The 27,981-nt window shown below is 37.6% G+C and overlaps 1 protein-coding gene across 1 annotated transcript; it reads left to right on the top strand.

Moving 5' to 3' along the window:
- Nucleotides 1–2,800: 2,800 nt before the first annotated feature.
- Nucleotides 2,801–27,469, top strand: LOC149770810 (uncharacterized). The gene is made up of 27 exons (XM_089949094.1): nucleotides 2,801–2,879; nucleotides 3,795–3,848; nucleotides 4,166–4,326; nucleotides 5,282–5,524; nucleotides 5,677–5,829; nucleotides 7,185–7,383; nucleotides 7,598–7,853; nucleotides 8,137–8,302; nucleotides 9,027–9,206; nucleotides 9,535–9,684; nucleotides 9,877–10,449; nucleotides 10,693–11,027; nucleotides 11,349–11,531; nucleotides 12,153–12,414; nucleotides 12,702–12,849; nucleotides 13,071–13,328; nucleotides 13,639–13,893; nucleotides 14,363–14,600; nucleotides 14,903–15,122; nucleotides 15,608–23,653; nucleotides 23,916–24,254; nucleotides 24,544–24,697; nucleotides 25,013–25,200; nucleotides 25,607–25,824; nucleotides 26,343–26,454; nucleotides 26,839–26,947; nucleotides 27,207–27,469. Exons 1-27 carry the CDS (start codon nucleotides 2,828–2,830, stop codon nucleotides 27,452–27,454), a joined length of 13,500 nt encoding a protein of 4,499 aa, XP_089805220.1. The 5' UTR covers nucleotides 2,801–2,827; the 3' UTR covers nucleotides 27,455–27,469.
- The last annotated feature ends 512 nt before the right edge of the window (nucleotides 27,470–27,981 follow it).

Below are 27,981 nucleotides of genomic sequence, written 5' to 3' on the forward strand. Positions count from 1 at the left end.
CTATCACTAAACTATTAATGCTGAACGCCAAGCGAGGCAGCTGTTAGTACCAAACTTTTTTAGTCTTTGGTGACTCAGTCGATGTTCTAACCCGCTACCTCCCGCATCCAAGGCGGACGCTTTCACCCCTTAGGCCAGTGGATCAGTTTGTTTAGTAGGTAATTTCATTCGTATGTATGTATGTATGTATGTATGTATGATGTATGTATGTATGTATGTTTGCTTGCATGCATGCGTGCTTTCGTATGTATGAAAGCCTAATATTAAAGACTTATTTTCCTGGCGATATGTGTCGAGGAATGGAAAAGTGGTCTGAATTTCAAAGGTTAAATTTGTCTTACAATCAAAATAATTAGTCACGACACCCGCATCTGCTGTGACAAGTATGTCTGACTTTGGAACGATGATAAGGACATTTCCCATTGATTATCAGGCATGATTCGGTGTGTGTGTGTGATTTGGACTTTTTAACGTAGCTTTAACAATTTTTTCAGTCATATCGCTACGATGTCTACAGTGTGGCAGTTTATAGTGATGTCTAGCACTGAGGCACTGATGTCCCACCCAGCCACATTATCCTGACACTAGGCCGCCCAGTCCTAACACTGACCCCTTAATGCTGATCCCCAAGCGTGGCACCTGTTAGTACCATTTTCTTGTTGTTGTTGTTGTTGTTGTTGTTGTAGGGTTTAAATCCATTTTCTCAGCACACGATAGCCTATACATGGCGACCAGTATTAATGGTGGAGGAAGAACCCGGGAAATCCCCTGAAAAAAGCAGCGAACCACGAGATTCTACTGCAAGCTTTCTCACATACCCATATTTCTGAAGCCGAGACTAGAACCCACAAAGACAGAGGTGAGATGACAGTGATCCGTAACGGAGAGCGCTTTGGACCACTTGGCTACTTGGGACCCCCCAGTACCATTTTTGTCAGTCTTTCGTATGACTCAGCCGGGGGCCAAGGCAGAAGAGGGGGTAGATATTCGTGTAGATAGAATGAGACATACGTAAGCTGATAGATAGTAAATAACTGTAGGTTAAGATATTCAAGAGGAGACATTTTAAGGAGGTGGTGGATAAGGAGCTAGGTATGTCGATTGAGGTCGTAGTTAGGTAGGTAGGTAAAAGCAACTAGTACTTAGCAATACCAGCGATTTATGTACATTAGATATGCAGACCACGCCAATTTGTATCTCAGCTACACCTCTGATGTGTCATATACAATGTGGCCTATTATTGGAATCATCTTGTATTTCTTTCGGATGGCAACTGACATAACCACTGTTATATAATCTAATCTTTCCAAATTGATCTACAAATGCGACAGCAATATTTTTAGATATTAGTACTATTTTTTGCCAACAACACTTATAAAAGGAGGGCTGGAACATTTAATTTCACACGTTTATTTATTTCAACGCATCAAACATGACGTGACGTGTTTAATATTCCTGTAAAGACAATTAAGGAAATCAGCACATTTTATCGTACAAAATCTGGCACATAGCAAGGAGCTGCATTCATATATATATATATATATATATATATATATATATATATATATATATATATATATATATATATATATATATATATATATATATATATATATATATGTGTGTGTGTGTGTGTGTATGTGTGTGTGTGTGTGTGTGTGTGTGTGTGATTCTGATTGGAGATCCTATTACAGAGTTTGATTCCGTTGATTTAAATTAAAGCGAAGAACCCGGGTATTTGTCCTTTTATGACTATAATAATCCTCATTTAGTTCCAGGTTATTGAGCCAATCTTCAAAATTCTTGCTTGTTAAATAATCAATGGCTTCCTATAAGTGGCTTAGAAAATGACCTATGTTCGTTCAGCCGAGGACACCACAGAAGCCTGAGGAATCCAAAATATTAAAAATACCTAACATGTTAACACTGCACGCAAGAGAACTTGGGATCCGGCGCAGTACCTCTTGATTGCACTGCACCTATTTGCTTCCACAAATTTGTAACTTATTTATTCAGGCAAAACAGTTTTATATTTACTCGAAATTACATCATAAGGATGTTGGAATGCGGCTTTAAGAAATGAGACAAAGGAATAATTTGTAATTTGTTTCACGCTTGTCTAACGAAATGTTAATATATGATGAATAATCAATGTGTCTACATTTTTTTTAAATTTAAGTACGTAGTACATAAGTATCTTGCGAAATGAAAACTCATTTTATTCTCCATTATCATAAAACATAGTATTAGAAAATAACAAATTAAACAAAAATAAAATATTCTATCATATAAAAACATGGGATTAATCCAATAATTTTGATATTTCTCAAAATCCAGCAATGTTTTTTAAACGTCAAGAATATTTTTAACTTTCTGATCCCGAGTACACACTAATTTAATCTTTATATTAAGGTTTTAATGAGCTATTTATACGAATCGTTCATCCATGCATCTCTCTCTCTCTCTCCACTTAAACAAATTGTAAGAAATAAATAAATATATTTTGTTGTTGATACATTTTTTGCTTATTCCTTCTCTGTAAACGGATATATTTTGATAGTTCAATATGGCGGTTAGACTTTGATTTTCATATGTTTAAGTGCGTCGATCACCACATATAATAATGTATGATCTAATATCTAAGTTACAAGGTTCTTTCTAATTATACAGATTATACACTATGATGCTGAATCAGTAAAATAAATAGGGCAGGTACTGGACTTTGATATACCGATTATGTGCACCTCCACTCTGGCCGACTATAAATCTAAGTTTTGTAGTAGCTCCTGTCAAACCCGAACGCAACAAGAGGCACCGCTGCTCCGAAATGGAGCTCACGCCAGTTTTCTTCCTCGCCCTTGTGTCGGGATCTTGGGCTGGTAAGTAATATACGATAAATAATATACGCTATTTCCACGCTAATTTATGTTGTTTTTCATTTAGCTAGTTTCTTTCTTTTCTTCGTTATATGATCCCTGTTTATATGACTGGTAATTGTTTGCTTGGTTCAATAATGAATTTTTCTTCAATTTTAAACACAAAATGTTAGAATTCAAACAACCTTTCAAAGGTTGCAAGCACTGGAATTCCACTTCTTTAATTAATATCGCATGCTATAACTATTATTTAGCCACCTCTATCTAGTTTGTGGGTTTCTTCTTCGATTTGGTGTTTTCCTTTCATATTAGAATATCAAAAGATAACTTTGGAGTTTTATCCTTTTCGGCTTTACAGCACATTTATTTTCATCTTGCCATTAATTCTTTTCTGAATATTTCTCGAGAGACTGTGACAAATCTACTCCTCTTCACACACATAAGAGCTCCTTTTTCATCGTCTACTAAAAAACCGGTGCACAATTATGTTAGAATTAAAATTAATTAAGACCAAACACTGTCTAATACATCTAGTGAGTACACCCTTAATTTGGTAACAATCGGATTTTTTGTTGTTGTTTTTATTCAAGAACTAATTTATATAGAAATATACATAAAAACGTGTTTGTTTAATTTAGGCATTGCATTGTTGATTTCGCATGAAGGATATGGGATAACCTGTACCAATATCAACTTCATGGCTGTAATAACGTAATATAATTTATCTTTATTGCTACAAATTTACTATTCTTAAACTTAAACTTTTCTAATTCTCGGTTTTGATGTAGCGTTTACTCTCCGAAAAGTAACCTAGTCAGAATGATAAGTTTGACATTTCAATAAAAATCATAATTGCCGCGTTAACTATATAATATAAATATATAAATATATAATAATTTAAAGTTTATTTATTTTCAGGTCCTATTACAGAGACAGTATCAAAACAAGACACATGTGCAATGACGTGTACTGGTAAGGTCCAAAGAATCATTTATAGCTTTTGGTTGCTATGTTACCCTTTATGCTATCATAACGTTTCCTTAAACAGAATAGATCAGTCATAAAATGAATTACCTTCGAAAGCAGACATGTTACTACAATACGGTCATCATTGTGCTACTAATAAATTGCCTAGTCAAATATCACAGACTATAATTTGAATGCTGTGAAACAGTGTATATATATCACACGTAAATTTTACAATCTAGATTTTTGTTTTTATTTAGAATCACGGCATTATACAACCTGAATGCTACCTCACATAAGGTAGTTCAAATTCACTTTTATAGGCTCAAGCAAATTCAGCTACAGATCCGGAACGACTTACATATACCAGTATGATGTGGACACAAAAACTGCAGTGATGGGATCATTTGATCACCACTCCGGACTGCGCATGTCTGCTAAAGTAATCATTGAAGTCCTCAGCCAATGTGAATTTGTCATGAGGGTAAGAATGGTTCAAACGTTAACAACCATCTTTGCATATTCGTTATATGTTATATACGGTAATCTGAAAAGAAAATCTATTATCAACCAAGCTTAAACAAAAACGAGTTCACAGTAAGCAGATACAGAGCTTCAGTTGCTGCACTTCTACAGAAAACTTTGGCTTTAATATTTAAATTTTGAATGGTATTCTCACAAGTGGAGCAGTAATCATGCGTTCTCACAATTTTAATGTATTATAATAGTATCCCTATACTAATCTTGTTTCTTATCATGTGACTTTCTTACGAGGATCCACTAAATGAAATAATGGAACATTTTATACTGTACATACATTATTCTTCCATGACACACAATAATCGTTAAACCTTAACAAAATACAAATTTCTAAACCTCCTTTGTAAAACTGTCTAGAGAAAATGTAATGATAGAACAATAGACAAATGGTTAATTTATCAACGTGAATCAGTTAATGATTAAGCTAATAATTTTCAGTTTATTTCTTCTGCTCGTTTAATATTATCTCTTTCAATTGATATAATATACCATGTTCTTTATTGGGCTCTCAACAAAAACATGAAAAATTATTAAAATGCCATGAAATTCTTTTGTAAATGATATTGTTCTTATCTCGATTTACCTGAAAATCTTCTAGCAATAGGATCTTAAAATGAACGAACATGTCACCACCTTCCCCTATCCACCCAAAGTACATTGAATACAAACATGCCCTGAGGCCATAAAACACAGAAACATATATTATCATAAAATCAGATAATTACGAATGCAAAGTCACTTGTAACAGGATCAATAGAAAATCTTTATCGCAACAATCGCTTATAGGGGCCTAATAAGAATACAGTCTCCCAGCTATGTATGAAAGAATCACCCGTACAATCTGTACAAACTAATTAACGTGGATTTCCGATAATTATGTGTGGGTCTTTTATTTTCAGCTCAGTAATGTAGTGCTATCTGAAACCAATCCAAACTCTCCCTTGGAGATGAGGACCATGGGCAGCGAGTTTTCAAGAGCCATGGAACAGAATCCTCTTCGCTTCTCCTTCCAGGATGGACGTGTTGAAGAACTATGCCCCACTGGTGGGGACGCACCTTGGGTACTCAACGTCAAGAGAGGTTTCCTGTCCACCTTCCAAAACAGCATGGAGGACCTTCAGAGGGACCAGAAAGTCAAAGAGGTACCGTTTAACTCGTCTCTCATCAAGCTTGTTCTTCAAGTCATCATTACAGGAAAATATTCGTTTGTGTTGCTAATATCTTTGCTATGCATCAACCAGATAGCAAACATCAACATTCACACTAGTATAATATATAACGTATATTTTTCCAGACTGACGTATCCGGAGTCTGTGACACAGAATACACAGTTGGAGAGGGAGACCGGTATCGCACAATTGTCAAGAAAAGCAAAAATCTGCTCGGATGCCGTAACCGTCAAGGAGCACAGACATCCATCCAGGGAGTCCCCTACACGACTTCCTCGGTAAACCAGGCATATCCTATTTCGTTTTTGTCAAATACAACTTCATAGGGCTACATAACAAATATTAATTTAAATATGTATTTAACATTTCTAGAAATTGAGTAGCCATTAGTACGTTTTTCTTCATTGCCTACGGTGACTCCTTTTACATAATATTACATTTCAAATAACTTTCATACCAAATCACCCATAGATATTTGATTCCTGCAACATCCGGGTAGGTTACCCAAAACACATTCGTATTGCGGTAATGCCTGTCAGTCCCTCCATATGTTTCCCAAGTGTTGGTTTACATACAGACGTAGTTGTGTAATGTCTTTTACTCCTCCTAAATCCTAAACAATGTTAAGCTAGACAAGATAGACATATGAAACATGTGTTTCTGGGTCGATTGTACCATTATTGTTTGATATTTTAATCCCGCCCCAGCAGTGGAACATAGGTGGGTATCAGTGATTTTGTCTAAATGTCAGATACTTCCTGAGTTGTATGCCTCAAATGTCTGGGAATTGTGCTAAATGAACCAAGTGTCAACACGTATCAGACTAGAATCCATGGACAATGCCCTGAGGTATATACCTACCGTCGGGGACTTAGTTTGTTAGAAATTAAAACTGTTCATTTCCCCAACTAAAACAATATATACACATACTGGACCTAGAATGGCAACTTTGATCTTGCCACTGACATTCAACCATGTTAATCTCTATCTCTCGAGACAGAGACCGGTGCCTGTAATTTTGAAACGATTGAGATCCATATACAAATAATACGTATCTAATGACTCGGGATGACAAAAGGAATATATACGATCCACTGCCATGAACCGCTAAATCACTAAATCCCCAATTCATGAAGACAAAGCATAGAAGCTATTGAGATCTCAACATTAAAACTATATATACATACATACACCCACACACAAACTGTGTACATACATCTGGGTGTATTGTTATTTTCAAAAAAGCTCTGTAGCTAGTTTTAGTTTAAAAATTATCAAGATGCACAACCACTAACTATATACATAATTATTAGGTGCGAAACAAAATACACATACTAATTTATATTTTCCTAACGACAGTCCTTACCATTCAGGGGCCTATATAACAGGGTTGATAATCCTGGTCGAGGTCAGAATGGGAAACAAATTAGTTGCGTATGTGACCTTTCCTCGTCGAATACATTCTTTACTTATTCTAATTGGATTTGAAATTATACTTTTCGAAAGGCATACATTAATATCTAGAACAATAATCTGTACACGTGTTCAAGCAGTTTTCCACATCTACAGAGATAGAACGATTACAAGTATTAAATCTGTACCTCTAATGGATGGCTTGTCTGCTGAATTGCAGGACATTCAGTCACTACCAGTTTTGCATGGAACCCACGAATGTGAGCAGGAAATCAACACCCGGACACAAACAATTAAAAGTGTCATTTGCAGGGAGTCCTACAAATTCCTCCCCTTCTCCAGGGAATCCAGTGGAGCTGTTACAAACAGCACGCAGAAACTGACATACGTAGAGGAAAGATCCGGGGTGTCAACACAAAGTAAGTGCTAATTGACACAATAGAAACAATGGATATACATGTTATTACAGACGTCAAGGCGTTAAATTTGCTATGCATTGGAAGGATTCTAATGCATATATTTTCCGTCCGAATATTGCATTTTATTATTTGTGATAAACATAAGCAAAACTCTAAACGAGCAATTATGTCATTACACATTAAGCATTGAATCACAAATTTTACTTGTCTGCAGGACCAATACAAGACCGAGCGACCTTGCTCTTTGAACACGTTAATGATATCGGTGGGTCTGATAAATTCAGGAAGGAAGTGGAAGGGAGATTGATCGATATCTGCCTAAATACCAAATCCGGAGTTCAACCTGAGACACCTCGCCTCTTCGCTGATATTGTCTACTCTATGAGAAAATTGGACGCAACATCAATCAGCCAGGTATATCAGGAAATTCAAAGAGGTTCCATATGTCCAGACAACAAAGAACGACTAAGGTGAGTTACCAATTTAGTCCCTGTTTTCATTTCAAGGTGAAAAAATTAACTTAGCACTGATATGATGTCCCATGAAGTTGATTCCTGCGTGTTATATTCCCTCTCCATGACATTGATTCAAACAATTCTTATTTGACTTCCTGTCTTGCATAAAAGAGACATTTTCTCTCAGTAAATTTTTGGTTCAACATTATCATCTGAACGATTACACAGCATTATCTGACATCACAAGCCAATGGCAATATGCCGTTCTTTTAATATTTTAATCTTTTATTCATCACAGTAAATATTTCCTTGATGCAATTCCTATGGTTGGAACAAGTTCGTCTCTTCAAATGCTTACTAGACTCATTTTGAACAAAGAAGTAACGGGAATTGAGGCAGAGATGTGGATGACTACCCTGGCATTCATCCAGAAGCCAACAAAGGAAATGCTGACCGAAATTAAGGTAGGTTAGACACCGAACAACATAACACCTAAATTATCAACCAAAATATTATATTAATATGCATAACACCTAAATTATCACCCAAAATATTATATTAATATTCATAAATAGTTGCTTCTGGTATTCACTTTCAGACAAGAATTGTAACCACAGTCCATGTTTGTTTTTATAACAATGCATTCTAGATTAAAACGGATGGCGTTTATCCAGACGATAAGTAGCCATGTTCCTAAATTTATGTTGAAAGCATATGATCTCTAATGAATGACTTCATACCTTGATGATAACATTTATGTTTCATGACATTCAATGAACTGCGGCAAACTCAAATTACCAGAGTTAGTTCAGCTTCAACACAGTTTCAATTTCTGGCTGATTATTATTAAGTGATTTAACGCTGTTCAAAAAGGGCCATTTGTGTAGGAATTTGATGCGATAGCGGTATTTGCGATTCATCAATACATGAAATTAGATTTACAACCAATTTTGACTTTCAGATTTACCTATAACGATTCTTGTTACAGATAAATCTGAAGATTAACAGTGGTATCCCTTTTGTTTGAATTTTATCTGAGAGAAAATGTGATTTTTATTCTGAATGTACTGACAAGTGTTATATATATATATATATATATATATATATATATATATATATATATATATATATATATATATATATATATATATATATATATATATATGTTTGCTTTCCAACTATCTTTAGCCTCTTCTGACAATGGAAGATGACAGTGGTAAAGCCATGCTTGCAGTGAGTTCCCTAGTTAATAGCCTCTGTCGCTTCAACGATGACTGCGACAATGATCCAGCGGTAAACGAGATTATTTCAACCCTCGAAAGCAAAATCGGACCTAGCTGTAGGGTCAACGAAGCTACGATGAAAACCGTAAGAAATACAATCATCAAAGCAATTTTTTGGAAATGTTTCAAAATATAGTTCTTCGTTTTTATCCCAAAAAAAATTCTTCTGGTTTCCTCCATCTGCTGGATAACACATTCGCATGTCATCTACATGTTCCCGTATATATTGTATCTTGATATGAAATCCGATGATGTGAACCTTCTTTTTCAAAACTATTCTGGTAAATGCAAATTCGAAAGGGTCTAATAAAGAGATTCTGTTCAAATTTTGATTCTCATTCCGAAAATAATACTATTTTTGCTATTCTTTTGCAAGTTAGAGGTTCTTATGAACAATTCAAATTTCATTCCAGATTCTACTGAGTCTGCGAGCCATTGGAAATGCTGGGCATGCACATAGAGCGATTCCGACCCTAATTAAATGCTTCACGCCGACAACCAATCCTATGGAGATCCGTCTATCTGCAGTTGAGGCCTTCCGTCGCATCTCCTGCAATGCAGATGTATGTTACCAACTCCATCTATATATAGATTATTTTCATAGAAACAGTACAAGTAATATAATTAAACTGGAGAAATCTTTTTCTTAACATCTCGTTATTTTTGTCTATAAGAGGAAAATTGGGACAATCTGGATGTTTCGTGCTCATCTATGAACATTATTTTTCCTAAAGAAAGTTATATACTTCTTTCAGTGGACAGCTATAGAAGCGTTGTACCAAAACAAAGAGGAAGACTCAGAACTGCGCATAGCTGCATATCAATCGCTGATGGAATGCCCATCAACAGACAGACTGGGCATAATCAAGAAGACACTTCAGACTGAGGAAGTCAACCAGGTTGGTTCTTACATATGGTCCCACTTGACCAATCTGATGGAGACCTCTGACCGCCACAAACAGGATATCCGCTCTATCCTGGAAGATGAAGCTCTTCAGAAGGAGTTTGATTTAGACAAAAGGAAGTTCTCCAGAAACTATGAGAAGTCTTTCTTCATTGAGAGGATGAACGCTGGTGCTAAGGTCGAGGGCGACCTCATCTGGTCAAGCAAGTCTTTCATCCCAAGATCTGGGATGGTCAATCTGACGGTCGATCTCTTCGGAAATACTTTAAACCTCCTGCAGCTTGGAGGAAGACTGGAAGGTCTGGAATACTTCATCGAGTCCTATTTTGGACCAAATGGTTATTTCGGTGAAAACCAGCAAGCCGCTGAGACTACTGCTATCAAATCGATCCGACCCGACAAGATCAGCAAAATTGACAGAAGGGTAAGTTTAACATCGTATCAAATTTTGCATCTTTTATCTATTTCAGACACCAAATAAATCAGTAAGTGATTGATTGAACAGAAGCCTTACTGATCAGATCTACGAAATGTATTGTCTGACAAGAGTGTTAGTAAATAGGCATTGAATATTATTTACCTTTTTTTTCCTCTTATATTAATACCACATATGTTCATAAACCATCGGCTCTATATATCACTTAAATTTGCTTCAATATCCAAACAGCTGAAGAGCACATTGGACGAATTGAAGGGATCTATATACATGCGGGTCTTTGGAAATGAATTACGCTACATGAACTTCAATGGGCAACAAACAACTGGTACCGGTCAAGATTTCGACCTTTTTGACATGATCAAGAAGTTTTCCAAAGGTGGCGACTATACCCTGAGCCAAAGCTTCATGTTCCTTGACAGCAGTGTTATCATTCCCACCAGTGCAGGATTCCCTCTAAACTTCACCGTGAATGGCACAGCAACAATCGAACTTAAGGCCAACGGAAAGTTCGAAATCCGAAAATTGTCCTCCGACTTGGAAATAAGCGGCCTTATACAGCCAAGGTAAATTAAGTAGAGCAAGCATATAAATCCGATCTTTGAATAATAACCCCTATCTTGTTCGGATTATTTCATTGATAATTAAAAATGTAATGAATTTCATTTAGTCTTCATCCTCAAACACAAAGTGAAAATGTATTCTCTCAATACCCGTGATCCGTATAATTCGAAGAAATTTACGAAAACACTAATCAATTCACTTATGATGATTTTCAAATGAAATGTACATTTATGAACGACATGCTATAATCATTAACGTTGCAAATAGCACTGAGGCAATTATGAATTTGCTAATGAATTGTTTCTCAAATTCAATTTGCATAGTGGAGCCATCGAACTTTCGAGCACGATGAGTGTTGATGCCTTTGTTACCAAAAGTGGTCTGAAGATGGTGTCTACTCTGCACACAAGCAGTGCCCTTCAAGGAAAGGTTCAGTTGTCTAATGGACGTGTTTTCGTTGCTGAGTTGGATATGCCTCAAGAGAAAATGAACATCATCAGTGTCAAGTAAGATTTCACTTTCAGTACGTATGTTATTTTGCAATATTGACATTGTCATGTTATATCACGACTGAGAAATGGGATCTCTCTTTTGCAAAATGTTTATCTACGGATGCGTGCCATTTCATTCATTAGTTCTTCTCGCCAATTAGTCAGTCATTGCATGTTGATTTAAACTACTTTTACCTCCTTTGCTAGATTTAGTATCAGTTTCACCGTACGTGCATTTTGGGACGATATGCATGCATGCTTAGACAACTAATTTTGTAATCTAGAATTTAACTTTTAATTGTAGTTTCTAAAGCTGCCTGATGGAAACTGAATTTTGAATAATTATCTGATGCTAAAAAAATTCTCATGAAAATTTCGTTACATTCTACACATATTTACCTATATATCATCGCCAAACTTCGTCTGGTGAAATCACTGCTAGTATGCTTCCGGGTTTTATGAGTGACACTCTCCGCCAAAAGCTTAAACTTATTATTGCAAATAACTTGTTGAATGTCCAAATTGAGACATTCATAATGATGATAGCTGTTTATGAAACCATCTAATTGAATGTAAATTACAATGTATTTACAATCTTTCGAGCTAAAGTCAATCGTTTCCTTTTTACTTCACCAGGACTGCATTTTTCTCTGTTCACCGTGATGTAGAGAAGGAGCAGCAGATGATAACCAATAATAGGCAAGCCAGAAGTCTTTGCTCCGGAGCCGATCTGTCAAAGGTCGTTGGTCTAGAACTATGCGGAGAGCTTGAGTTCCCTAATGCTTCCCTGGAGGCAAATGCTCCCTACTTCCCTCTCACTGGACCCGTTAGCATGGGACTGACCCTGTACAAGAGAGATGTACATACTGGGTACAGATTTCAGGCCAAATCAATACATGTAAGTACGGTGAAGCGAACGTAATTGTTTGACTCTTCTAAACCAGGATTTCAGCAACACGGAAATATAGTTGTCCAATTCCAATTAAATCAGTTTAGGTCATGCCATTATTCTAGTCAAAATGTATTATTATTATTATTATTATTATTATTATTATTATTATTCGCAAATATAGTGAAATTATAGTCAAAATGGAAGGTTACGTCGTCTACGAATTTCAGATCCAATCTGTAAAGTCTCCTGTTAGTAATATTATAACTTTCTCATCACTGCTTTTATTATTTCAGACAGGAAATGTCAATCTAATACATCTAAGTTTCGACACCCCAAGATCCAAAGTAAATAGAGCTCTGACTGCTGATTTCAGCTTGAACAAGAACGACATGACCCTCGACATGAGCTTTATAACTCCATGGAAAGGCGCTGATTTCAAAGGTAGATCAATCTTTCTTTGAAAACACTTCGATTCAGTTGTTTGCCTCGTGTCTTCCTTCATGTTTATTTCCAGTCACAGGTCCTTGTATTATGCAACTCAGAGGTGAAGTGTTTTGCAGAAAAATTTAATCATTCATACGCGATAATATACGTGTTTATTTCGGATTATGGATAATTTAATATCCTTAGGTGACCTAATTCTCTTTTCATAATTTAATTAGGAGCGATCACCAATGATGAAAACACAAAATCTCTTAATGGAAAATTGGTTTGGGATAACAACATGCGGTACCTGATAAACAGCCGCGTCCAGATCGATCGCAATGGAAATAAAGTGACTTACACCCCATCCCTTGAAATCCGTGTGCCAAACAGAGACACCGTCAGTCTGAATGGCGTCGTAAAATATAACCCATGGACTCTGTTGGACCTTGATCTTGCATTTTCCGGAATCACCATCCGACCATCCAACATAAAGGGTAATTAAATTGTTATTATTGGCAAATATAATTAGCAAAGTTCTTTTATACGTAGAGTACATATTCATGACTTACATAAATTACTGCATACCACATACCAAGAGAAACCATTGTGACTTCAGTATTTACCTGTAATGTTTACTTTCTCGATCTTAGTCACCATTTCAATCTATTTACAAAGCAATATAAATGTATTAAATTTAATTCTAGTCTCTATATTTTGAGTATAAGAGACACATGAAATCCACAGACGCCGTACATTTTGTAGCCCCTTAAATCATAATCAGAGACACCGGTTATTATTCTTTAGCCAACCTTGAGAGTAATTCTGGCATGGCGGGCATAAAAGGTAGCATCAGCGTCGGTAAAGAAGAATATTCCTTGGAAACCCGTATGCAGACAGAACGAAACAAAAAGGATCTGATTTACAGTCCCATTCTCTCTATCCGGACACCAAAAGGAGAGCTTGTTGCATTGGGAGGCTCCGTTTCATACCTAAAGGGGAAGGGATACAACGTCAACTTGGTTCTAGACAAAGCATTTGAGAAACAAGTCGCACTAAAAGGTATGCATTGCTGAAAGGCATTCAGCTCATGCTGACTGAAACGATTGTCTTTTGCTTAGAATTTATATGATTGAAAACTTCCATTGTGCTATTACAGACCGTGTGAAATAAAATCCACAAATTGTATACCGTGTTGCAAGGTCGCCGATATGACTTTGTCATACAGTTAAACCATGTAAGATCTATTGTGCTTAAGGTACCTCCAGCCATATGTTTATTGAATAATGCGACCTGCGTCACGGTATCAGGCACTTAATGCACAAGTACTGAATGTATGTGAAAAATATGCAGTTATGTTTCTAAAAATGTCACGGAGCGGTTGACCCCTGTGAAATGCCTCATAGTTTTAAGATTTTATATGGAAACCATTGTCATGATTCATAGCTAACTCTAAGCAAAATATCAAACATTTACCATCTAATTAACCCGAAAAATGTCGATTTCATAGAATATTGCTTATTCGTTTCAGGAAGGTTTTCAACAGATACTAATAAGAAGGGATCGTCAATAACTGCCAATATTGATGTCAAGTCAAGCCCCCTGGAAATGATCCTCAAAAGCAAATTTGATAAGAAGCCAGAGGGAAGTCTTTCCACTGATATTGACCTAACATATGTCATCAAACAATACACACGTAATAACATCAAATTTGTGTCCAAAATCATCAACATGAGTACAAAGACGCTGACTAAGGCACGAACTACAGCGTAAGTATGAACATTCAAGAAGGAAACCCTAATAAATTATCTTTATGCACTCTCTCCATTCGATATATTTTTTACTAAAAAGCAAATGAATAATTTGTGATAAAACTTTAACTCTCAGAGTATTTGCAATAATGTATCGAAAATAATAATTGATAAACAGTCCATTCATATGAAGTCCACCAGATTCAGGATAGTTTTCATATTGCCTCAGCATTTCAATCTCACATACGCCAATGTACACTGGCTGAACATTTTTGTTTTATGTCTTATTCATTATTTCCTTCTTTTTTTTTGTTTCTTAGAAACCTGAATGTCAAGAAAAATCCAGAACTGAACTTCAAGGCTTTAGTTGAAATGAACCACAACTATAAGCATAGTGAATTCGATGCAGATATAAATTACGGTCCAGACTTCAAGGATCCAAACCGAAGTATTGAGATGTCTGCTCAACTGAACCACGATATCAAAGGCTGGGCAAGCGCATCAGCAGATGTCAGTTTAAATTTCAAACACGTTGGGCAGGTCTGTTCATTTAGGAAAACAATCACTTTAAGCTACCTCTTACCTTCCTTACTATTTTTAAGTATTCATATTCCGACATTGTTAGTATGAAGTAAATGCTATCTAATTCATGAGTGGTTAAAATACAATAACTTGCTCAGTGGTCAATTTGTGGTTCTTCGCAAAGATACATGCAATCAAGGAATAGGAGCAACAAAAGCTATCAAGGAATTCGTAAGGTATTGTAATACAGATTTCGCAAGTGACGTACTCATATTACCAAACCACCTTTGACATCTTCGCATGAATAATGTTTTCAGTTAGGGTTAGTTTAGTTATATCAAAAACTTTTGATACGACAAAAATAACGTACAATTTGCATGGAAACCGTAACATTCATCAATGCGTAACTTTTCAAATATGTTACATCAATCGCTCAGTCTCTTTATGCATGTAATTGAAGTCAGTGTTATCTAGATATTTACTCATTAAATAATCTGTTACAGGGACTTAATTACCTCCTGAAAGGCAGCCACAAACACGACAGGCGTGATTTGGACTCGAGTGTGTACCTTCGAAGGGGAAAATCAACTATCGAAAGTAGCCTGCGCCTCAGCGACAAGACAAAAGACTTGATGAGCGTAACAGGTGAATTTGCATTGTCAATTCCTGGAACAGATCTGAAGCTTACAAACACCCTAACGCAGCCAGATAAATCAACCTATACCAACGACATGAATATCGATCTGGGTAAGACGTCCAAAAACAGCATTATTACGACTGTGCGACAACCTGATGACAAATCCATGCAAATATCGTCAGACGTCCAAATCAATGGAATGCAACCAGTGAAAGTTAGCGGTGAATATAATCTGAATCAAGGAGACCAACGAGTACAACTGGAGATGACAAAAGATCAATTGAAATATATTGTAAAGGTTACAGGACAAACAAGTCCACAGTATAGCATAGTAATGGACATGCAGTACCCAACTCGACACGTTATTGCAACTCTTGACGGATTACGCATGGGGGATTCCTACAATGGCAGCTTCGATTTGAAATGGGACGTTGACAGAGACGATAGTCGTTCAATTACATTGATTGGGAAAGGCCGTTTCACATCGATCAAAGGGTTTGAAGGCTCACTGACAACGAGATATCCATCCAGAGAGCTCATACTCAATGTGCGACATCTTGCTGACAACAAATACATCTCAAGCATAGACTTCCAGTGGGAGCCAAAGAAAGTGGTATCTCTCCAAGGAAGTTTAACTCAGCGTACTGCAGCAAAGAAATATCAGCTTGTCGGAGCTATTGGATTCTCCAGCCCCTTCAAAGGATATCGTGATGTATCACTGAAAGTGGGCCATAAAAGCGACCCATCCCAGATCACTTCTGATATAGACTTTGCCTGGAACCCGTCAAACAAGATCTCAACAACCATGTCACTAAAAGTTCCAGTGTCCGCTAAAAACATTGATGTAAATATCTTTGCCAAGACACCATTTGATGGATTCCAACAGATCAAGGCTAGTCTGGTACATTCCTTCAGCAATTCCTCGCAGACTAGTGCCCAGGTCTCCTGGGATAAAGAATTTGTCCAAGCCGATCTATCTCTCATCAGTAATGGGGACACTTCCAGTCGAGACTTGAAGGGACAAGTGGATGTCAAAACATCATCAAAATACTTCAAGATAATATCTCTCTCAGCTACACACAAAGACGATGGCCGGGCATATGATGATTCCTTGAGGTTGAATTGGAACAAAGATTCCTATGGTTTGGATAGTTCAATGATCCATGAGTGGCAAGGATGGTCCATCCAGAACAATGGCAAAATAAATCTTATTTTGCCATCTTTAAATCTAGAGACCACGTGGGCTCATTCTAACACACCGTCATCAACATCATCGTCTCTTACTAGTACCTGGGGTAAAAGGAAAATATACATCAATTTCAATGGAAAACAAGCGATGTCCTTCCCAAGAGGAACGGCCTCTGCAACGCTAGAGATACAGACTCCTTTTGATCCTATCACGGATCTTTCACTGAAGATGACACATGAGCATAACTCGGGAAGTATCACCTCTAATCTTGTTGTAATGAATCAAAGGTCACGTGTCCTCTATATTGATGTGAACCACCAGTGTGGAAACGGACAAATTACGTCTGCCTTCCAGTTTTCCAATCCAAGGTTAGGTGCCTCACAACTGAATATTGACACACAATACAAAAGTTATCCTGTCAACCTACATGGTGTTCTAGTAATAGCTTCAAATAGCATCATATCCCTCGATGTTTCCATCAATAACAATGGCTATACGTCGCTTGAACTGAAAACACCTATTAGCGGGTACGAAAAGGTATCACTGCAGACCAGCGTGAAATCGGAAAACCAGGAAAACGTGTTCGCTGGAGCTTTATCGTTTAGCTCGAACAATAAATTCACAGCAGAAACACGGTACCGATTTGACTCTATCAAGAGATTTAACATGGTCATCAAAACACCCTATTCATCTCTTCAAAGTGTTCAAATTGATGTCAGAGGGCAAGGATACATTTCATCATTTTCTGCAGATGCTAGCGTTGAGATACTCCCTGTTCTTAACAGGGTTTCACTTTCGGGTAGATTGAATACTCTGAATGGACTGTCATGCAAACTTAGACTCGACACACCTTTCCGTCAACTTCCATACCTTCAGATAACAGCTAATACTGAAAAACCAGGGGAAATGAGAACATCGGTGTTGGAGATAGAATACATGCCAAGGAAAGTTTTGAAACTGGAGTCTGTCTACAACCTGAGTGATCTGCGGAAATTTCAAGGAACATTCACATTGACGACGCCATTTGTAGGATTTGATTACTCCAATTTCAATTTCACACATGAGGGCGAACAAAATAGAAAATACAACCTGGCTATAAATTTTGATACACTCTCAGACTTTAAAGCAGAAATCCTTCTTCAAACACCAATAGATGGCTTTGAACAATCATCAATTTCTCTCGTGCATACAGGCTCCCTAGGAGATTTTGTAAGTCGTGCAGAGGTGTCCTATGGACGAGACAAGAAATATAGCGCTGAGGCAAAGATTAACATGAATCCTTCCACAAATATTGAACTGACTTTATTAACTCCGCTACAGGACTACAGGGTGTCTCAAATATTATTCACAAACAGCGGGGACAGGTCTGATCTCAAATCACATGCTGAAATTCTCATCAGTGAAGATAAATCCACATTGGATTTTACATTATCCTCCAGAGGAAATGTCATGACTAGCCTTGTCATTACAAGTGCATATTTTGCCCCCGTCAAGGCTTCTTTCTCACACCAAGGACCCATGACTAATTTTAATACCAGGATGCAAGCTGAGTATGGACGGCAGAGCATCTTTGTCCAAGCCAAACTGAACGCTGCTTCTGGTGTGACTGGAACATTGATGCTGAGAACACCATTCAGGCGCTTTGAGAATCATCAACTGACGTTTAGCTATGATGGAACACCCACCAATTTCCAGTCCTCAGCAAAATACGTCTTTAATGCTGAGAGTGTTTCAATCGACCTCTCTATTGCAAATGAGCCAGCCACAACTGGTACTGTGACAATCAAAAGTCCATGGTTTAAGCCAATCCTTACGTCCTTTACATTGGAAAGGACACAGAAGAACATCCACGTCGCTGCACTAGTAAACTACGACAAAAAGAAAATACAAGCAGATGCTAGGCTAGACGTTGAAGACAATATCCATGCAAGTGCTTCCCTTACAACTCCATTTGAGGGGCTGGAAGAACTTACCGCAACATTTGATCATTCGGGATCTCTGAAAAACTTTAGATGCCGAGGCGAGCTTGGACGACCTGATGAAAGAATAGAAATCAGCGCTAACTTTGACGCGACCAGAGATTTAAGTGGTTCTTTCTCATTTTCGAGTCCCATTTCTGGCTATGAAAACATCGGAGTTTCCTTCAAACATGTCGGTGGAGTGGACAACTTTAATAGCGAAGCTACTATTATTGTAAATAGAGACAGCATTGAAGGACGATCATCCTTTAATATAAGACCTGCTTATTTGGATACCTCTGTTTCCATAATTTCGACTTTCTCATCTGTACCGAGACTTCAGTTCCGCTTGAAGCATAGTGGATATCCCAGCGACATGATCAGCCATGTGGAAGCAATGATAAATAATGACAAACATGAAGCTGATATCACATTTAATATGAATAAAGGAATAACGGGAATTATCACTGTGAGGTGCCCCTTCATTAATGACATTGATCTTATTATGAACCACGCAGGTGACCTGACTAACTTCAGAAGTCATTTAGACATTACTCTTGCTGGTGTTAAGAAGGTGGACATGAATGCAGCATTGAGCACAGGGCAAGAAATAACTGGTGATCTATCTATTGATTTGCCAATTCGAGACTTCAGAACTTCTCGTGTGTCCTTCAAGCATGCAAAGAGTTCAACAGAGATGAGAAGCCATTTTGAAATCCTTGTAATGAATAAGGAAACTGTAGGAGATATCGCTGTAACAATCTCTCCGAATATAGAAGGGAGTGTTTCGCTAAAGAATCCATTCACCGAGGACATAGCATCATCATTTAAATTCACTGGCAACAGCAAGAAATTCGATTCAAGAGCTGAATTATTGTATGGAGCAGTCCAACAGTTAAATATTGGTGCTTCGATGGCTGTAGCTCAGAGACTTACTGGCAAGCTTTCTGTGCAGTCGGTTTTCTTTAATCCAGTGGAAGTTTCTTTAGAGCATGAAGGTCAACTATCTAACTTTCAATCTGGTCTACAGATGTCCTACGGAAATAATCGACTGACCGGTAAAGTCTCCTGCACAACCAATCCAAACATTGAGGTCGACATTACCATCACAACACCTTTCACAGGGTATGAAAGAATTAAAGCTGCTACTAACTACCGTGGTAAAATTTCCAATTTCAACAGCCACGCAGAAATTAGCGTCGGAAATAATAAACATGAAATGGACATCACCTTCACGACAGAGCCGAGACTTCGTGGATGGATGAGCGTAAAATCCCCATACTTCAGTGATATTGAAGCCAACATAGACCACGCAGGTGAAATAACCAACTTCATGACCAATGCTGGATTGACCTACGGTACCAATACTCCTGTTTTGTTACGGAGCAGTTTTGATACCAGTACAAAGATTGACTTCATGTTCACTCTGAGAGTTCCTTTTGTGCAAGACATAAATGTAGCCATCGAGAAAAACGGAGACCTATCTGATTTATCTTCTCACGGAGAAATATCTGTTGGTGACAGAAAAATAGAGGCTGATATTTCATTCAACAGAAAGGATAAGTTGGCTGGAAGTCTATCGCTTCGATCAACAATGTTCAAACCCTTCCAAGCATCCTTTGAACATGCAGGAGGACTTTCCTCTTTTAAATGTCACGCGGACGCAGGCTTTGGCATGGAAAAGACAGAAGTTGATGTAACATTTGATACCGACGAAAATATCGAGGGCAGTCTAAGCATTACCTCCACACGTTTTGAAACAATTAGTGTCACTTTCACGCACTCTGGACCTCTCAATGCATTCAGAAGCCATGCTGAATCATCTTTTGGAGATAACAAAGTTGAGAGTGATATTCAATTCAGCTGGAGCAAAATTGTAGAAGGACGCTTGTCTCTCCAGTCACCATGGTTTAGTCCAATGAAGGCCTCTTTCGAACACAGTGGATCTGTATCAAACTTCAAAAGCCATGCTGAGGTTACCTTGGGGTCAAAGAAAACATCCGGCGACGTGAGTCTGAACTTGATTGGAAAAATAAGCGGAAGTCTGTCGGTTCAGTCACCAGGTTTCGACAATGTCATTGCTACCCTTGAATACAATGGTGACATTTCTAATATGAGATCGGAGGCATCACTGTCCATTGGAAACAGAAGGTTTAGTGCAATGACTGTGTTCGCTACTCGGCCAAATTTCGACCTTGAAGTAGTTGTAGCAACTCCAATGCAAGGTTATGAGAGAACAAGCATCGTTATTCGCCATGACGGGTATCTGACAAACTTTAAATGCCACGCAGAATGTTTCATTGGAAACAAGAGAAGCGAAGGTGATTTAATTTTCAAAGTACAACCAAAATTGGAAGGGAGCATTGTAGTGAAGACTCCATTTTTCCAGGACACCAGCATCAGATTTGATGCTGCAACCAGTTCAGCAAGCCTTGAAGCTCACGCTACTGTGCTCTACGGTGGAGAGAGAATGTTTCATCTTGATGCTAACTACCAAGCAGACAACGTCATCATCGCAAACATCGAGATGACAACGCCTTTACAAGGCATTCGACAACTAGGGGGCAACTTTAATTTTGATGGAAATCTGAGGCGGTTCCAGACATCGCTTGAATTTAGAAAGGAAAACGAAAAACTGCTTTCCACTAGAGCCATGTTCGAAAATGATAATAAATTGAGCGGACAACTAAGCTTCCTTACGCCTGTCACCTCGCTACTCACTGGAAATTTTAACCACAATGGACACTTGTCAGACTTCAAATCAGACTTCGATTTCAACTATGGAGAGAAGAGAATGTATGCAAACGTAATGTTCAGAGCCTCGCCAACGGAAGGATCCATAGAAATCAAAGCTCCATTCATGAGCGATACATCGGGGTCTTTTAGACTCGATGGTCAGCCATCCAATTTTAAGGTCCATGTTGACGTAAAGGCTTTGGGAGAAACAGGTGCTACTGACATATCTTTCACCACTGATAACGGTATTACTGGGAACGTCAAACTGCAAAGCTCAATTCCATGTCTTGACAATATAGAAGGGTCATTCAGCCATACGATGGGTTATAAAAACATTGAATCCAAAGCTAAACTACAATACTCTCCCGGAAAAGCCTATGAAATAAATGGAAGGGTTAGTTGGAGAAGGATTCTTGAGGGAAACATCATAATCAAAAGCCCAATCGTCAACTGGGAACAGACCAGCATATCATTCAGACACCAGGGTAGCTTTCCGAACATTCAGACCCATGCGGAAATGATTCAGTCTCGGCAGAAATTCGAAATCGATGCCACTCTTGCCTTTGACCAGTCATCTGTAGGTGCAATTTCCATCAAAACGCCCATTGCTGACTTTGAAAACATAGGATTCAGTTTCAGAAGGGTCGGAGATCTCTCCAACCTCGTAGCAGAAGCAAAGGTCACCTATGCTTCACAAAAGACAATTTCAGGGTCATACAATCACAACATTATCGGAAACAAACTGCAGACAAAAGCAGTCTTTTCAACCCCATACACCGAGGACCTCACGCTCAGCTATAATCAAGATGGCGATTTTAACAACTTTGTCTCTACTCTTGAAGCCTACATGGGTAGCATGAATGGACTTTCAACAGAGCTGCTATTCAAAAACAGTCTCCAGACCATCGATTTTACATCTACGGCCACAATTATCCTCGAAGGGACGAGCAAATCCTCTCGACTGGCTTTGCATCACGAAGGACCGTTCAGTAACTTTAAAACCACTGCCTCGGCAAATTTTATCGGTAAGGAAGCAAAAGTCGAGGCCACACTAAAAAGTGATTCCACAATTCAAGGTTCAATATCGATTCAAACTCCTCTTGAAAACTTTAGGGACATTGGAATGTCCTTCGAGCATTCATGGAATCTTGGAAAAATCTCAACTCGTGGTTCCATCAAGTATGACGTGAGTAAAACGATCGGAGGGGACTTCAGCTATTACGGATATAATTGGCAGCAACTTCGGACGTCTCTCGAGGTAAGAACACCTTTTTCTGGTTACGAGTTCAACAAAGTATCATACGAGCACAACGGAAATAGAAACGGCTTCAGATGTAATGCTCAGATTGAGTGCGCACGCCAAAGCATAACAGCGCTGATTCAGGCCTCCAAGGTCCCAATGAATTTTGGGCTTGATGTAAAAACCTCGTTCCCAGGATATGAGGAGTTGGGCATGAAAGGTAAACTAGAATCTAGAACTGGAATGTATTCTGGTGAAGCCAAAGTCTCTTTGAGCAGAAATAGTGCCATATCACTATCTGGAAGCGTTGATCTGACTGTGACACCCATGACTGGCAAATTACAGTTAACTACACCATTCCAAGGATTTGAAACCATGGAAGCCAGAGTCAGCCACAGTGGGGAGTGGCGTAATTTTGAAACGACGATCTATCTGAATACTCCTGTAACCTCGACAATAAGCACTAGCCTCAGTTTTAAACACATAAATACCCGAAACGGTTTTACAAGCCAAGCGAGTTTGAACTGGGGATCTCCGGTATCTCAAATGATGGGCTACGAACTGCTGCTGGACAAGGAGACCTCCCGCTTGAAGGTCAGACTTCCTTCCAGAACGTTGGCACTGATGGGAACCAAAAGGACCAATAGTTATACCAGTCACACTGAAGGTTCCTTCCTCTGGGATGCTGATTCTGATGCAAACAAGAAAATTGCTTTTACAGCTGACATTACACCACAGGATGACTTCCTAAAAGCCGACGTGACCCTGATGATGCCGACCATTGGAAAGGTGAGCATATCTCGAAATGAATACGTCGGTTTAATTAGTGAAGAAGATTAATTTGAAAATTAAAATCTATTCAGTTTCTAATATTTCATTACGTTCTAACTTTTCATTTTCACTGTGTAATGGCAAATGTGTGACTTATTTGCAGTGTAATGCAATCGAATTTTTTATCTGACAAATTTGTTTCAAACATCATTAAATAAAAGATAAATAGCCAAGCAATAGTCGGTATTCATACAATGGTGTGGCTTCGTTTCATTTACAGGACTTTAAACTTGGATCGGAGATGATTTTGAACAGGGGAGCCGTCATTTTCGACGGGAAAACACAACTCTCCTTTTCCACGGATTCTAGAAAGACCCTCTCTGTTTTCACTCGTTTGGTTGATATGTCTTCCGGATATTCCAGCAAGAACTACAGCTTTTCTTTGGGAATAAGTCATCCCTACACCAGTGTCGATATCAGCCTTAAGAGTCATATTGGAAGCTCCAGTGACAGGATGTCAGCTGGTTTCGACCTCTCCTACCTCACAGCTCGCGGTGAAACTAAATCCATTGGCATTAATGGAGAACTCGACAGCGTCCGCAAACAAATGACTTTCAAGGTATGACTGATATTTCAGCTTCGAAATCAAGCTTTAAGAGTAGTTGTTATAAGGACTGGTTTAATATTATGTCAGTCATCTACCTTCAATCGTATGTAGCTAAAAGAAATTCTTCCAATCATTAAGAAGGCAATATTTTCCATTTCAACACATAACGTCTGAGTAGGATAAAGCAAAGATGTCTTCCCAATAACCCTTCAGTTCTGTAATCACGTTTTAGAAGATAATTATTGGACATTGAGGATGAGGTTATCATCATTGACTGAATGAACTATTTACAATATTTCAGGCTGATACCCCACTGAAAAACATCCAAATCTCAGGAAATGTTCGCACAGAGGCTCCTTACACAATTACTCTGAGAAATGCGTTCGATATGACCACAGAGTTGTCTCTTGATCCAGTAAGACGGGCCATCAATTTTCATATGAACTATGATATCGGTAAGAATATACAACGAAATTGTAGTTTTAGGATCTTGAGAAACTTAAATTTAGATTTCAAATTTTTACCATTCATTTAAGCTCTATTACGTACATTTTGATGATCCAAGATATTTTTTCCTTTCTATTTAACAATAGTAAAGGAAAATTCATGTATACCAGACTTACCTCGATAATTCAACAATAATAAACAGATTGGACTCTTTATACACTTGTTTAACTAAAATTGGTAATAAACAGTACGTAGATTGTATTTTCTTGATAGCGTAAACAACATGACGTAGCTTCCCATTTCGCTATTTATTTCTTTTCAAGACAATCCTCGAGATGCCCTCCAAGTCAGTGCCAGGTATATAAACAGTTCGGCTGCGGCAGCTGAGATTTATCACCTGACCAGCGGCGGCGGACGCATGACAGACGGCATGGTGTCTATTCGATTAAACACTTCTACCCTACTCCACAGCCGTATACACTGGAGACCGAGCATCCTCCGAGACCTTCAAGTATATTAATAACACAACCGTACCCATAACATCTAAACCATTCAAAAATCATTGTTTCGAATTATTTGTGAAAAAATTATTTAGCTTTATAGACATACAAATGATAACTCTGGTTCACAGATTTTCATACGAAATCACACCTGCCCGAATTTTCGTCATAAATTATTGATCTTTATAGGACAAACTTCTAAATTCGTGTAACTTACAGGAATCAATTTATTTTAGTATCTTATTTCTTCAAGGATCCTCTCATATAAAGGCGCTATTTTAATTTTATTTAATTGCTCCAGACATGTTCCGAACATGTCATACTCTCGTCTCTCTCAAATATTGATTTCTCAATTTCGTTTTATGTATGTTTGTAATTTGCATGTAAAACTCACAAGAATGTTTCTTTTATTACTAGAGTTTCATTAATGTTAAGTCAAAGAAGTACATCGTTGACTTCCAAAACAGTCTAAAGGAGCTGAGGAAAAATGTTGATGATGAGATTTACCTAAAATCCAGAAGGATCAGTCAAGCATTTGAGGAGGATACTGTGGCTTTCAGAGAGGATCTCAAGGCTCTGAGAACCATGTACGACAACAATGACTACCACCTTAAGGATATTATTGACAGCATTATGTACGTAGTTCCAAACAACACTCGCTTTTTATGATAAATATATGCGACCATCTCAATTAATATTAATTTAATATCCTTATAAATTAATATTAATTTAATATCCTTATCAATTAATATTAATTTAATATCGTTAGAGTCCTATTCAGATTGTTATAACAATCCATATTTCATACCATGTAGTTACGATTGGACACTTTTTAACGTATTCATAGAGTTTAAGCAGCTATGTTCTAACAGAGGAACCATCCCACTACACCCCACCTAATCCCTCATAAATACTACTAGTCTAGAATAATTTCTATCCTGGAAATAATTATAGGACTATCTAGGTAACTATTGTTACGGGATGTATCATAGCATTTGTTGAATCCTGAAACGATCTTGCATATGAGAAGATCAAATAATAACTTGGGACTTTTGAGTTTTTAACAGCGTGCTTCACAAATGTGATATCTTGTCTATTTGTTCGGCAACAGAATTCGTTTTCCACGCCTGTAATTTCTTTTCTTTTGCAACAGAATCAAATATCAGGAGCTAAACCAACTTTCTGTGGATTATCTAGTTTCCAGTAAGGAATGGATGGCTTATAATAGTGAACGAATGATGCATGCCATGGAAGAAAAACTCAATGTACGTTCTTTCTGTGTCCGAAGCAAAATCATAAATAAAAATTCTAAAATGGTCATTTTTAATTTGTTCCCCCTCTTGTCTTCAAATATTCGTAATGGTTTTTTTTGCTCTTCATATTTAATTTATTTTGCTCTTTTCTAGTGTTATTTGTCTTTCATTACTGAAGCTCCTATCTGAAATACGATATATGTGTATCTAAAGCACACCAGTTTGTTAATATTTATTTATGTTTAAGTCTAATTGCTTCTTTGTCGCAAGAACCCCCAAAATATAGATTTTGTTGTCTTTATTATAAAAGTTAATTAAAAGTATATATCTCAGTCAGTTTTCAATAAATTCCAGTTCACGTCGGAAAATATTGTGATGGATATAATCATTTTTCAGGTGATCATGGAAGAAATGCCTTCACTCTACTTTCAACTTCTTGATAAAGTGTCTCCACACCTGAGTCAAACTATTCAGCAACTTCAACTTTACAGAACGAAGCTGACAGGTAAGATATTCATGTATATGACTGATATAAATTGTTTTAAAAACCACCAAGCACAGACAAATAGTGTCAATAGCTTCATTCTCCCATCCTCAAAAATCAGTTTGTTCAATTGTACTGGCAGTTTATACCGAATGCTATAAATATACGGTTTACAGTTTAAATGTACATGTATAGTTCATTATGTATTATCTATTAAGATCTGTGAGTGTGATTTCTTCATTTTATAATAAAAAAGGTAATGTTTAAATATTTTTTGCAGGCCTTACCAAAGATCCACAAATCGGCTCATACCTTCAGAAGTTGCAGAGTTTCCCCATGAAGCAACAATTCACTGACATGGCTCACCAGTACAGCTCTGTTATCTACAACACTCACGAGCTTGTAAACAGTCACCTCACCAATCTGCTGGGAAGAGATAATGTCGACCTTTTGCAAACAACCCTTCAGCATGTGAGTCGGGCAATACACATTATGTTGACATCTTTCAGAACACTCTTCAATATTTGATTAGGTTAATATTGCTCTCATAGAGATAGCTCTTCAATAAGCGAGTAGGATAATAACACCTTATGTTGACCGTATGTTGACCTTGTGCAGGAGAAAAGGATACTTGCAATTATATTGATATCTTCAGCATGGCAGAAGGGCAATAATAATTTATGTTAACCTGCCATAGACCGATCTTCAACATATTGGTAGAGCAATAACAAGTTATGATGGCCTTTTGCACGGCATTCTTAAGCAGAGATGTGGTCTGCCCCATTCGCATGCCGTGGAAACTATCCAAAACCATAGCAACGAAATCAAGCAAACGTACAAAACGTACATTATCTATTTTACTTTCAAATGACTTCACTAGAATTTATTTCGCGATCGCATCTGACAGTTTAACAGCTGAATTTGAACTTACTTTCCTTTTGTTATTCGTATGTGTCAAATTTAAAATATTTCGTTTAGTACAAATCAAATCTTATCAAGTGATCAGACTGTTTTATCATATAATTAACACAATATCAATATTAATTTAAGTAGGA

Source organism: Sinohyriopsis cumingii, unplaced genomic scaffold, assembly GCF_028554795.1.
Source record: "Sinohyriopsis cumingii isolate HCF-2022 unplaced genomic scaffold, ASM2855479v2 utg002303l, whole genome shotgun sequence".
Taxonomy (NCBI): domain Eukaryota; kingdom Metazoa; phylum Mollusca; class Bivalvia; order Unionida; family Unionidae; genus Sinohyriopsis; species Sinohyriopsis cumingii.

Excerpts from the sequence above, each read along its gene's own strand:
- LOC149770810 (XM_089949094.1), top strand. The coding sequence starts at position 2,828 with ATGGAGCTCACGCCAGTTTTCTTCCTCGCCCTTGTGTCGGGATCTTGG. Across the intron at positions 12,415-12,701 it reads TTCAGGCCAAATCAATACAT|ACAGGAAATGTCAATCTAAT; the intron begins GTAAGTACGGTG and ends TTATTATTTCAG. Across the intron at positions 23,654-23,915 it reads TGATGCCGACCATTGGAAAG|GACTTTAAACTTGGATCGGA; the intron begins GTGAGCATATCT and ends TTTCATTTACAG.